The sequence below is a fragment of the Oncorhynchus tshawytscha genome, linkage group LG28 (assembly GCF_018296145.1).
Source record: "Oncorhynchus tshawytscha isolate Ot180627B linkage group LG28, Otsh_v2.0, whole genome shotgun sequence".
In the NCBI taxonomy this organism is placed as follows: domain Eukaryota; kingdom Metazoa; phylum Chordata; class Actinopteri; order Salmoniformes; family Salmonidae; genus Oncorhynchus; species Oncorhynchus tshawytscha.
Window position 1 is genome coordinate 32,660,659 of NC_056456.1, and position 14,471 is coordinate 32,675,129.

At 42.7% G+C, this 14,471-nt stretch overlaps 1 protein-coding gene across 1 annotated transcript; it reads right to left on the reverse strand.

Moving 5' to 3' along the window:
* Window positions 1-694: 694 nt before the first annotated feature.
* Window positions 695-14,160, reverse strand: LOC112227094 (metal-response element-binding transcription factor 2). Its single transcript, XM_024391932.2, is given in 16 exon segments — window positions 695-2,120; window positions 2,123-2,213; window positions 3,306-3,413; window positions 3,500-3,543; window positions 3,666-3,774; window positions 4,288-4,461; window positions 4,539-4,606; window positions 8,034-8,157; window positions 8,444-8,512; window positions 8,621-8,716; window positions 8,812-8,936; window positions 9,985-10,082; window positions 10,656-10,751; window positions 13,191-13,272; window positions 13,385-13,601; window positions 13,879-14,160. Coding segments are annotated over 16 exon segments (1,785 nt in total). The 5' UTR covers window positions 13,887-14,160; the 3' UTR covers window positions 695-1,844.
* Window positions 14,161-14,471: the final 311 nt, after the last annotated feature.

Consider the following 14,471-nt stretch of genomic DNA (forward strand, 5'->3'; position numbering starts at 1 on the left):
TTCCAATGTTCCATCAATAACAATAATATTCCAAATCTTTGAGTACATCATACATAGAGTAAAGTTGCTGAGCATATCCTGAGTGGGTTCTAGGTGAGCTTGGCTGTACCAGCAGACGTCTGGCTAAGTGCACAGTTCTGAGTAAAAGGTGAAATAAATAGCACCTGAAATTAAAAATCAAAAAGGCCCGAGTCAGATGAAACCAAAATATTGTTGCGGTTTGTTGCTGATGCCAATCTTGCGGTCAAGTGATTGAAATACAAAAACAATTGTCTTTCGAGACTTAAGTTGCATAGGCGGCTTTAAGAACTGATATCAGTTTTATTTGTTTAAGTAAAAAGGTCCACGAGATTTTTGCATTCAATGTTCGCACTGATCAAAGTCATAAAATATAACCGCACAGAAGGAAGAAAATTAAGGAACAAAGTCCTTTTTAAGAGGTTCATAAATGTAACTGTAGATATCTTAAAGTACAATGATTGCATATTTTTTTAAATGCAGATCTTCAGAACATACAGTGGGGCAAAAAAAGTATTTAGTCAGCCACCAATTGTGCAACTTATTTTCCACCATAATTTGCAAATAAACTCATTAAAAATCCTACAATGTGATTTTCTGGATTTTTTTTCTCATTTTGTCTGTCATAGTTGAAGTGTACCTGTGATGAAAACTACAGGCCTCTCTCATCTTTTAAGTGGGAGAACTTGCACAATTGGTGGCTGACTAAATACTTGTTTGCCCCACTGTATATTGTAGAACACAAGTAAAAACGTGGGTACATTACTCAACCTTTCAAATGTAACACGGCCTAACGGTACCAGTTACCACATACACATGAATTCAGTCACTAACGTTCTTTTACACAAGCTCAGCCCTCAAAGCAAATTCTACCAGTAATTAATAATGCATTAGAAAAGTCTGAGTAAAACCTTGACATAGTGTAGATTTGGACTAGAACACAGTGAAATTAATACTATTCATAGTGAGATGATTTGCAGAACATTAAGCAGAGATTAGAGCTAGAGGTTACACGCTTTCAGCTGCCAAAGACAGAAAGTGATTTTATGAGCCTGGGTACAACGGGTTCAGGAGAATTGCTGAGAACAGGCTGAACTTGATACAGTATGTGCAATCAAATCGAAATCGTAAAAAAATGAACTGTCTCATTAGACACTCGAGGCATATCAATAAAAACTTAGAAAAGTAAAGATATATAATAATTCATAATAAACGGTTTGCAGCAGCACAACATCATCTCTGTTGTTTGAGTCCCTCTCGAACATCAACTACTTGCAAACACTTTCAACATATCAGGTCAGGCGCAAAGACACTCAAACACCATTCACACCCCCTACCTAGCCACTCTAAACACCATTCATTTTACATTCTGTCAAAGCTGATCTCTTAACCTCTTCAGTTTACAAAACCGAAACAGATCTCAAACACAAAAGACAAGTCACAGAAAGACCATATCACTGGAGCATATCACTGGAAACGCAAGCGCCGTTCCAGACTGGGCAACACGGGGAAGCCCGATCTCAGAAGGAGAGTGCAATTAAGCAGAGGGGGGTGGTGTATGGCCAATATACCACGGCTAAGGGCGGTCATTAGGCTGTTCATATACCACAAACCCCCGAGGTGCCTTATTGCTATTATAAACTGGTTACCAATGTAGTTAGAGCAGTAAAAATAAGTGTGTCATACCCGTGGTATACGGCCTGATATACCACAGCTTTCAGCCAATCAGCATTCAGAACCACCCAGTTTACAATGCTTTATAAACGCTGTATAAACATGTTAAGCGCTACGTATGTGTAATAAACTACGTAAGCGCTATGACAAGTTTAGGAGGCAGTGACGCCCTCCCACTCCACCAGGTATTGAACCTTGCCGTCCAGGGTGACCCGGCGAGCTAGGATGCGGTACTTCTCCCCGCACTCCAGGCGGCCTGCCACCCCAAAGTAGCTACTGATTGAGCTCTTCAGGTGGGACAGCTGACCACCTTGGCCCAGCCCGTGCACTATGTCCGTGGAGTGGAGCCCCGGCAGGGGTTGGGGGCTCTGGGAGGTGGTGGGGGTCTGGCTGGTGAGGAGGGGGATCTCAGGGTTGGGGGGCTGGAGGGGGCCCGACGTGGCCGGCCCCGTCTCCTCTTCAGGGGGGGCTGGGCGATGGGCCAGTGGCGACCCGTGAACGTCTTACTGGAGCTACACAAGCTGGGGAGGAATAGGGAAGAGAAAGAGCGAGAGGCGAGAGAGAGAATTAGTGAGGTTGTGCACTGATGTTGGGCTATTAGGTCTGGCTCGCAGTCAGCGTTCCAATTCATCCCAAAGGTGTTCGATGTGGTTGAGGTCAGGGCTCTGTGCAGGGCAGTCAAGTTCTTCCACACTGATAGACAAATCATTTGTGTGGACCTCGCTTTGTGCACAGGGGCACCGACATGCTGAAACATGAAAGGGCCTTCCCAAAAACTGTTGTCAAAGTTGGAAGTACAGAATAGTCTAGAATGTCACTATGCGGTAGGATTTCCCTTCACTGTAACTAAGGAGCCTAGCCCGAACTATGAAAAAAATAGGCCCAGACCATTATTCCTCCTCCACCAAACTTCATAGTTGGCAAAATGCACTGGGGCAGGTAGCGTTATCCTGGCATCCACCAAAACCAGATTCGTCTGTCAAACTGCCAGATGGTGAAGCTTGATTCATCACTCCTGAGAAGGCGTTTCCACTGCTCCAGATTCCAATGGTGGCGAGCTTACCCCACTCCAACCGACGCTTGGCAACGCACATGGGGATCTTAGGCTTGTGTGAGGCTGCTCGGCCATGGAAATCCATTTCATGAAGCTCCCAACAAACAGTTATTGTGCTGGTGTTGCTTCAAGAGGCAGTACAGAACTCGGAAGTGAGTGTTGCAACTGAGGACAGAACATTTTTACGCGCTTCATCACATGGCGGTCCCGTTCTGTGAGCTTGTATGGCCTACTACTTCGCAGCTAAGACGTTGCTGCTCCAAGACATTTCCACTTCACAATAACAGCACTTACAGTTGACCGGGGCATCTCTAGCAGGATAGAAATATGACAAACTGACTTGTTGGACAGGTGGCATGCTATGCCGGTGCCACGTTGAAAGTCACTGAGCTCTTCAGTACAGGCCATTCTACTGCCAATGTTTGTCTATGGAGATTGCATGGCTGCATGCTCAATTTTATACACCTGTCAGCAGCTGGCATGGCTGAAATAGCCAAATCAACTAATTTGAAGGGATGTCCACATACTTGGTGTACCATAATGCTATTGTAGAATGTACCTGTACTGTCTGGAGAGGCTAGTTGAGGTAGTTTCAGTGGTGCGGACGGCACTGATGGATTCCATCTCGGAGGTACTGGAGGAGGGAAGAGATCTGTCACTCCTGCTGCTGGGAGTAAAGAAGAACACCACCATTCAACAGTTTCACAAACTGAGCAAAATTTTCACAAATTACATTTTTGGGGGATAGCTGACCTTCTTAAGGACTGGATATCCAGAGGTGGTGGTGGCTTCATATCCTTCAGGGAGGATAAAGAGGTATTACACATCTCAATGGATGAACAACATACCTCTAAAAATGTTTTAACTTTGGGTAAAGGTGTTAACGTTGATCAATAGAAGTAGTATTAAACACACACACCTGGGCCAAGAGTTCACTGGAGCAACTTCGCTTGGCCAGAGTCGCTAGGGAGTGACCTCCCTGTTTCTTCATCTTCTTGGCCTTCTTCACCACGCCATTGGTTACTTCACTGGAAACCCCAGATTTACACCGTCAAATTGAGTCATCATAGTTTACTGAAAAGGATCATTCTCTTTTCTGGTCTCTTATCTTACCAGTCAACTTCAGGCTAACCAAACCCAACCAAAAGTACAGAGATAAAAACCAAAACAGTCTTACCAGGATACAGTGGGGCAAAAAAGTATTTAGTCAGCCACCAATTGTGCAAGTTCTCCCACTTAAAAAGATGAGAGAGGCCTGTAATTTTCTTATTTTCCACCATTTGCAAATAAATTAATTAAAAATCCTACAATGTGATTTTCTGGATTTTTCCCCCTAATTTTGTCTGTCATAGTTGAAGTGTACCTATGATGAAAATGACAGGCCTCTCTCATCTTTTTAAGTGGGAGAACTTGCACAATTGGTAGCTGACTAAATACTTTTTTGCCCCACTGTTTTTAGCATGCAAAAAAAAAAGTTTTTAAATTAGTATGTTTTTTAATGAGTTTCTCATAACATAATTTAGTAGAAACTTGAGTTCCACCTTGTGTTGGTAAGAGGCTTGATAGCCTTCCTGCCTTTGATCTTGATCTCGTTGGAGGCCCTCTCTGGCTCCCCTCTGTTGGCCAGCAGGTCAGAGCTCTGGGGACCCGGAGGAAAACGGATCCTCAGCCCAAAGAGGTGCTTCTTCTTCTTGATCTCCTTCCCTGACATGAACCTAAGAGAGATGGACAAATGAGGGTGGATTTGTATGCTAACATTACAGAAATCATAAGGTCAGAGAGAGTTACTCACATGCTGTGGTTGCTATTCAGTGCTTCCAAAATACTTTCATATCGGTCCGACTGAGGAGTGGCTGAAAGCTGGATTTGGAAAAATTAAAAAGTCAGATTTAATTTAGTGTTAAAATGTCATATACTGCTATATCAAATAAAATAAACTCAACAAAAATATAAAAACGCAACATGTAAAGTGTTGGTCCCATGTTTCATGAGGTGAAATAAAATACCAGAAATGTTCCAGATGCAAAAAAAAGCTTATTTCTCTAAAATGTTGTGCAGAAATGTGATTACATCCCTGTTAATGACCATTTCTCCTTTGCCAAGATATCCATCAACCTGACAGGTGTGGTATATCAAGAAGATGATTAAACGGCATGATCATTACACAGGTGCACCTTGTGCTGGGGACAATAAAATGCCACTCAAATGTTCAGTTTTGTCACACAACACAATGCCACAGATGTCTCAAGTTGAGGGAGGGTGCAATTGGCATGCCGACTGCAGGAATGTCCACTAGAGCTGTTGCCAGAGAACTAAATGTTAATTTCTCTACCATAAGCTGCCTCCAACGTCATTTTAGAGAACTTGGCAGATTGTCCAACTGGCCTTACAATCGCAGACCATGTGTAACTCCGCCAGCCCATGACCTCCACATCGTCTGAGACAAGCCACCCGGACAGCTGATGAAACTGAGTAGTATTTCTGTTTGCAATAAATCCCTTTTGTGGGAAAAAAAGAACTGATTCTGATTGCCTGGGCCTGGCTGCCTGGGCCTGGCTCCCCATTTATTTATTTTGTTTTTCCATTAAAACGATAAGAAAAGTGTAAAGAGGCTGAGCAATATTTTGGGTCTCACGGTGTGTCTTTCAGATGGTTAAGCAATGCACCTGTACTACAATTTTTGTACCTCAATTCCAGCTTGCACATTTTTTCCATTTAACTTGTCAAAGTACTGTACTTCCATACAGGACTTTGCTGCTGTCGCTTGCCTTTGGTCAGAGCGTTGGGCCAGTAACTGGAAGGTTGCTGGATCAAATCCTCGAACTGACAAGGTAAAAATCTGTCGTTCTGCCCCTGAGCAAGGCAGTTAACCCACTGTTCCCCAGGTGCCGAAGACGTGGGTGTCGATTAACTTCTTAAGGTTTAGGGGTTAGCATTTTCACTTTTGGATAAATAGCGTGCCCGATTTAAACTTCCTGCTACTCATGCCAAGAATATAAGATATGCATATTATTAGTAGATTTGGATAGAAAACACTTGAAGTTTCTAAAACTGTTTGAATCATGTCTGTGAGTATAACAGAACTTAGCAGGCAAAACCCCGCAAAACCCAGAGGACTAACCGTTCAGAATTGTGTTTTTTTTAGGTCTCTGTCTGTTCAGTGAATTCTCACTGGGAAACGGTATTTCTTAGGAACTTGTTTTCAGTTCCTACCGCTTCCACTGGATGTCACCAGTCTTTGGAATTTGGCTGAGGTTATTCATTTGTGCAATGAAGAAGTACGGCCATCTAGGAACTGCGTAACACTGTTGAGAGTTGCGCAAGACTTGAAAAGTAGCTTGGTTTGTTGTCTTCCTGTATTGAACACAGATAGACCTGTCTTCAATTTGATTGATTATTAACGTTTAACAATACCTAAAGTTGTATTACAAAAGTAGTTTGAAATGTTTTGGCAAAGTTTACAGGCAACTTTTGAAATATTTTGTAGTGACGTTGCGCAATTTGGAAGCATTTTTTTTTTTCTGTATCAAACGCGCCAAATAAATGGACATTTTGGATATATATGGACGGAATTAATCGAACAAAAAGGACCATTTGTGGTGTTTATGGGACATATTGGAGTGCCAACAGAAGAAGCTCGTCAAAGGCATGATTTACATTTTTATTTCTGTGTGTTGTGTCTAGCCTGCAGGGTTTAAATATGCTTCTCTCACTTTGTTTACTATGGTGCTATCCTCAGATAATAGCATCGTTTGCTTTCGCCGAAAAGCCTTTTTGAAATCTGACATGTTGGCTCAATTCACAAATAAGAGTAGCTTTAATTTGCTATCTTGCATGTGTGATTTCATGAAAGTTTGATATTTATAGTCATTTATTTGAACTTGGCGCTCAGCATTTTCACTGGCTTTTGGCGAGGTTTCAGTAAGCATTTCTCAACAGCTGGCCATGCTTTCCACCTGGCTCAGCACCCCCTGCAGCAACTTGCCCAAGCCTCCCCCCGCTTCACCCAAATCCAGACAGCTGATGTTCTGAAAGAGCTGCAAAATCTGGATCTCTATAAAAATCAGCTGGGCTAAATCTGGACCCTCTTTTTAAAATGGTCAGCCGAAATGGTTGCAACCCCTATTACTAGCCTATTCAACCTCTTTCGTGACGTCTGAGATCCCCAAAGATCGGAAAGCTGCCGCGGTCATCGCCCTCCTTAAAAGGGGGAAACACTCTAGCCTCAAACTGTTATAGACCAAAATCTATCCTACCCTGCCTTCCTAAAGTCTTCGAAAGCCAAGTTAAACAGATCACCGACCATTTCGAATCCCACCGTACCTTCTCCACTATGCAACCTGGTTTCCGAGCTGGTCATGGGTGCACCTCAGCCACGCTCAAGGTCCTAAACAATATCATAACCGCCATCGATAAAAGACATTACTGTGCAGCCGTCTTCATCGACCTGGCCAAGGCTTTCGACTCTGTCAATCACAAGCATTCTTGCTTTCGCCGAAAAGCCTTTTTGAAATCTGACATGTTGGCTCGATTCACAACAAGTGTAGCTTTAATTTGCTATCTTGCATGTGTGATTATGAAAGTTAGATTTTTATAGTAATTTGTAGCCTTGGCTTCTCAAATGACTGCCTCGCCTGGTTCACTAACTACTTCTCTGATAGAGTTCAGTGTGTCAAATCGGAGGGCCTGTTATCCGGACCTCTGGCAGTGTCTATGGGGGTACCACAGGGTTCAATTCTCGGGCTGACTCTTTTCTCTGTATATATCAATGATGTCGCTCTTGCTGCTGGTGATTCTCTGATCCACCTCTACGCAGACGACACCATTCTGTATACATCTCCAGTGTTCATGGTAAATTGTAATTGTTTTGCCTCTATGGCCTATTTATTGCCTTACCTACCTATTCTTCTACATTTGCACACACTGTACATAGATTTTTCTACTGTGTTATTGACTGTACGTTTGTTTGTGTGTAACTCTGTGTTGTTATTTTTGTCACACTGCTTTGCTTTATCTTGGCCAGGTCGCAGTTGTAAATGAGAACTTGTTCTCAACTGGCCTACCTTGTTAAATAAAGGTGAAATAAATAAAACAAAAGGTCTTTAAAGTCTATCATCTAGTTATGCTATAACACAGAAAATAATATGTTTGTGATAACGGCACTGTGATAATTTTTTAGGGGGGGAAACTATTTTTTTCTTGCCGTCAAGGATCACAATTTTGTTTAAACGTTTTACCGTTTAAACATTCACACCCCTATTCCCAACTGTGTCAAGCTTCGTCCTACCTCCCCGAGCTGCATTTGCTCCCAGTTGTCGTTGATGTAAGTCATCAGCTCCAGCTCAGAATCAAAGTACTTCTTCTTGTGAATCACACTCATGTTGTAGAGGCTCAGGTGTGCAACGTCCACCCTATTGGACAGAAACAAGGAAGGAAGCACAGAACAGCCACATGTCAATGATTCAGTATGGGGATTGACGTGGAATAGAATAGCTTCATTTTGCCTAGAGGGAACTATGATAGACTGCTACTCCAGTTTCATCAAATAAATAAACACACACACACAACTGTTAAACTGATTCAGTGTCATTGGGGTATCTTGTTTGCTTCAACAGGTGGAAACAATAGATCAACAGCTCGAGTGAATAACATCAATCCGTCTCGTACACCAATCAATTCGACACAAGTTTCTCTCACCATCTAAGAGGCAGTCGTTTGAGGTACTCTGGTTCACTACTGCAAACTGAGCAAATAAATAGATAGAACCTGGTGAGAAAGAAGCACAAGAGTAGATTTATTTTCTTACATGCCATAGGTAGTCACTCGGCACATGTTTCCTGAGAGATGACTTATCATACGAGGCTTGTTTAGTACCTGTCTCCATAGAGCATGGGCGTCTTAAAACACTGGATACATGCCTCGTGGAACCACTGCTTACACCTGTTGCACTGCAGCATCTTCAGGTACCAGCTAAAGGAGAGAGGGGTTAAAACAGTGAGTGTGTGTGTGTGTGTGTGTGTGTGTGTGTGTGTGTGTGTGTGTGTGTGTGAGAGAGAGAGACTCACTCTCCAGGCCCTCCACAGTAGCAGTAACATTGCTGGATGTTGGTCTTGTGGCCCTGGTCCCACGCCAGGTCCTCTAGGGAATAAGGTAGAGACTGCTTCAGCTCCTGCAGGGCTTTGGGACCCTTCTGTCAGAGAACACATACACCGGACTGTAAGCTCAATTTGGTTGGATCGTTCCCTTACTATTACTACAACCTTTTCACACAGTGGTTCTGTAATATGAATATTATGTGTGTGTTCACTTTCCAGTGTTTTCATATTGCATTATGTTGTATTGTATTACAAACTGGGTGGTTCGAGCCCTGAATGCTGTTGTCTGAAAACAGTAGTACATCAGACTGTATACCACGGGTATGACAAAACATGTATTTTTACCGCTCTAATTACATTGGTAAACAGTTTATAATAGCAATAAGGCACCTCAGGTATTTGTGGTATATGGCTAATATACCACGGCTAAGTGCTTTATCCAGGCACTCAGCGTCGAGTCGTGCAGAGAACAGCCCTTAGCCGTGGTATATTGGCCATATACCACACCCCCTCGGACATTATTGCTTAATTAGTGCATTTCTTTTTGTGTACCTTGCATGCTGAACTCACTAAAGAGTAAATGGACAATATACACAGACAAAACATTAGGAACACCGTCCTAATATTGCGTTGCACCCCCCTCTTTTGCCCTAAGAACAGCCTCAATTCGTCGGGGAATGGACTCTACAAGGTGTCGAAATCATTCCACAGGGATGCTGGCCCACGTTGACTCCAATGCATTCCACAGTTGTGTCAAGTTGGCTGGATGTCCTTTGGGTGGCGGACCATTCTTGATACACATGGGAAACTGTTGAGTGAAAAACCCAGCAGCGTTGCAGTTCTTGACAAACCGGTGCACCTGGCACCTACAACCACACCCCATTCAAAGGAACTTAAATATTTTGTCTTACCCATTCACCCTTTGAATGGCACACATACACAATCCATGTCTCAATTGTCTCAAGGCTTAAAAATCCTTCTTTAACCTGTCTCCACCCCTTCATCTACACTGATTAAAGTGGATTTAACAAGTGACATCAATAAGGGATCAAAGCTTTCACCTGGTCAGTCTGTCATGGAAAGAGCAGGTGTTCCTAATGTTTTGTACACTCAGTGTTAGTAATAATATAGTATCGTAAGTACCTCTGTTGTGGCGAACACACACTCCCTACAGAGCCACTTCTCATCGGTGTCGATCAGGCTGGAGTCGATGATGGGTGAGTGGCAGAGCTGGTGGTATCCTGAAAGGTAAAGACGTGTCACAGTTAAGAGAGAATTACTATTGTATCAATACATTTTTCCAGAGGTGGGACCTCTAATAACTAGATAGCAAACAAGGAATCCTTAAATGGGATATGAACCTACAAACATCTGGCCCAAAGCATAATTTCCCAAACTTGTCTTTGCGCTACAGGACGAAGAAGTTGCGTTGTCAAGAGGGTTCCGCCTCTGGTCAAAATGTGTCGCTCCACTTGAAATTTGCATAAAGTTTTTCCACCCCTCTGTTAGCAGGGCTTCACCCTCCCACAATTTCTCTGCATGTCCTCATTGAATATTAACGGGGGTGGAACATCTCTTGCCGAATTCGTTGTTGGTGAAAATCCACTCTTGGGATGGTGATTAAAGCCCTACCTTGTCCACATTGTTATGATGGTGATTAAGCCCTACCTTGTCCACATTGTTAGGATGGTGATTAAGCCCTACCTTGTCCACATTGTTAGGATGGTGATTAAAGCCCTACCTTGTCCACATTGTTAGGATGGTGATTAAAGCCCTACCTTGTCCACATTGTTATGATGGTGATTAAGCCCTACCTTGTCCACACTTGTCGCAGATGACAATCTCGTTGGGATCCTCTGAGCACTCATCCTGGCATATTGTGCAGACCATGTCCTCTCCTCCCTCGTCCCCTAAAAAAAACACAGGTGGGATGGGTCATTCCTCTAGATCAGGTTTTCCTAAACTCGGTCCTGGGGCCCCTCCTGGGTGCATATTTAGTTTTTTGACATAGCACTACACAGCTGATTCAAATAATCAAAGCTTGATGATGAATTGGTTATTTGAGTCAGGGTGTAGTACTAGGGAAAAAAACTAAACGTGCACACGTGGGGGGGGACCAAGTTTGGGGAACTCTGCTCTAAACGACAGAGAAAGATCAACAACGCATAACAGTTAACTTTTGTACTTTATAACTGACAAACAAAGGTGCGAGACCATGATGGGAAGTCTCCATTTCACCAATGTGATGTGTGCAAAGTGCTATATGCAGTCCTATCTCCACAAACCTATCCCCATGTGCTACCAATCCAACATAATCAAACAAGATATGCTACTTTCACCCAAAGTTGACTGAAAAAGTAATCTGTCATTCATATCCAGTCCAAAGAGAGAGGGACCCTTTTTTGAAGTGGATGTCATTTAATATAGAAGTTAAACACTTTTATTTATTTTTTGCAACACCTGCAACCTCACAAAATAAAATGGCGTAGTCTAGCATGCTGACCACACCACTCCTGTCTCGTGCGCTGCAAAATAATGCATGTTATTCAATCATTGCACCCACACTGCTCACGCGTGTCTGCGTAGCAAGGTGCTAAAATATAACGTGGTTCTATTTGTGACGCTTGACGCACTGCAAGTCCCACCTCCTCATTGGTTTTCAGGAGCATATACCCACGTGGGTGATTGAAAGATGAACTGAGGTCCACTCTCCAGTCCAGTCGGTGGTGCACCTTAAAGTTGGTTGCCAACCGCCATATAAAGTCCAAAGAAGAAGCCTGAAGGAGGAGAGATTACTAGAAACTAACTTTTACCCTTTTATCTATGGATTAATTGTCGGAGAAGACCTAGTGCATTTCAGGTAAAATAACAACCCAATGTTTATATCCCAGGACAAATTTTCTAGCAACAGCAAGCTAGCTAGCTAAATTGCCATAAATGTCTCATGCTTTTCGACCTGTCCCCAAATTAATATAGTTGGTTCAGAGTTCGTTTTGATATTTCAACCTGCGTGTCCTGATCGGGTCTGGTGTAGGTGGACAAAATGGCGATGGCGGACGCACGGTCTGGTCAGAGTGTAAGCATCAGTGTAGGTAGCCCATCTGTATACAGCCCATCTATCTACCTCATCCCCATACTGTATTTATTTATTTAGCTCCTTTTGCACCACAGTATCTCTACTTGCACATCCATCTTTTGCACATCTACCATTCCAGTGTTTAATTGCCATATTACTTCGCCACCATAGCCTATTTATTGCCTTAACTCCCTTATTTGACCTAATTTGCACTCACTGTATATAGACTTTGTTTTCTTTTTTTCTACTGTATCTATCATTGACTATGTTTTGTTTATTCCATGTGTAACTCTATGCTGTTGTATGTGTCGAACTGCTATGCTTTATCTTGGTCAGGTCACAGTGGCAAATGAGAACTTGTTCTCAACTAGCCTACCTGGTTAAATAAAGGTGTTCTCAACTAGCCTACCTGGTTAAATAAAGGTGTTCTCAACTAGCTTACCTGGTTAAATAAAGGTGAGGGAAAAAAAGGGGGGGGGGAATCAGTGCAAAGGCCATAGAATATGAACTTTATAACTTTAGGTGACTTTAGTTGAGAGGCCCAACTTAAATTAATTCCCACTCAAATACAACTAGGGGTGCCATTTGAGGTTCAACATAACACAATCACATTTTCTGCCACTTAGAATAAATATGATTGTCCAATTCCAATATGTCAAACATCAGTCATGAGTCATCTAACTAAAAATAGGTGCTAATAGATGACAATTAATTTCTAGGCCCCTCCCTGAAGTGGGACTCATTAACATGTATAAAATTAACATTGTATGAACACAGTAGTAACACAGGCTGAGGAGTGCCTTCCCTATGCTTGTCTGTGGGGAATTTACAGTTGGTGTAGGAGATTCTGTGGTCTGTTAACTGTCAGGGACAAATTACAAAAGATAAACCAGGAGGAGATTGAAGAAATCTCAACCAAGGATATCAAGACAAGCAGAGATAGAATGACTGAGGGCAAGCCTAACGGAATGAATACACACATTTAACTGAAACTGTACATCCTGGAGAAGAAATTATACTTTCTGAAAGCAAAATTAAGGATTCTGCCCAAGGTCTATTGGCAGTATCTATGGAGAATATAGAAAGGCGTGTATTTTTACTAGCAGATGGCTTTTTTCTTTAGAGTGTAATACACACATATTACACAGATATCCACAACAAGATGAAAGTTCAACATACTATCAAGTAAGCATAAAACAGTCCATCGCATTGACTATCAAAATATGACTGGAACTTGACATGGCAGCATGTCTTGTGCAGAAGAACTACTTGCCTGTCTGAATGTCCTTCCACAGAACCCAGGACTTGGACCGATCTTCAAAGACAACAAAGCAGCGGTGCTTGTCCTTATTTATCTGAGGGAGAGAAAAAATATCAAGATCCTTTAATGCAAAATGACATAAGATGTGTCTGAAATTGCATTTACACCAAATTGAAACTTTCCACCTAGTAACTACAGGTGCTTACCTTTGTGATAGTCCCCAAATAAAACAGCCCATCCGACCATCGGGCTAGGACCTCTTGTCCCTCGTCAAACCTGTTGCCGAGCTTGGTGTCCGTGTCCCCTCCATGTCTATCCTCGGTAGAGTGGACGCTGGTCAGGGACACTGGCATCTTGCACTGCTGCCGAAGGGAAGGTGCTTTCTGCTGGTGGACTGGCAAGCGCTCTAATGCCGTTGAGTCTCTGTCATATTGGAAGAGAGAGGTGAATTAATTCCTACATCGTCCCCCCCCCAAAAAAAAATAGGGGTCACTGTCAAGCGTTCATTGTATTGAAGCTACAGGCCAATTGAGTCTCACCAAAGCAGCAGATCTGAGACACATATTAAAAGGGGATTATTTCAATGGGAACACTGGAAAGCCAAATCACATTTTTTAAGTAACAGTAGCAAGTCATGCACGCTTCTCAATATACAATTGTCTAGAATTTGACAGGTTGCGTCAACTCAGCTGTCATGTACCTCAACATACTAGATATCTGTGAGAAAATGAATAGTCTTGGGGTGTTAGAGCCCTATCCCACTCTCTGCACCGTCACTTTTTTCCTTTTGTTCGTGGGCTAGTTTGCTAGCTAGCTGTCTGGACATTTGCATCCGGGCTGAAATAATGAATTGATACTATTAACTTATACGTTTTCAGTTCAATGGCTAGCTGGATACATCATGTATGAAATGTGTCTTAGCAGTTGTCTACAGGCACAGGTTTCGAGCTATAACAGACGGAATTATTCTGGAGCGCACCCTCAGCGAATAGCATGTTATTTTGATAAGTTTGCGAGCTACCTCATTCGGTCAGTTAGGAGGGTCAAAATGCCATATATATTGAAATACTCGGTCGTAACCGGTGATTGGGGTCTTGTCCAAATATCGGTAAATCTCTTTGAAATGCTCCTCTCAAAATATGACACAATATAAATTTGGTTTAGAAAATAACAAACGGGTCATTCTCCCCTAATACATTCGCCATTTTTATTTCCCGCTGATATAGGAGTGCATTGTGGGAAGCGCTCGGTCAACCATGGCAGATAGGGAGGCCCTACTCGGCGGGAAATTTG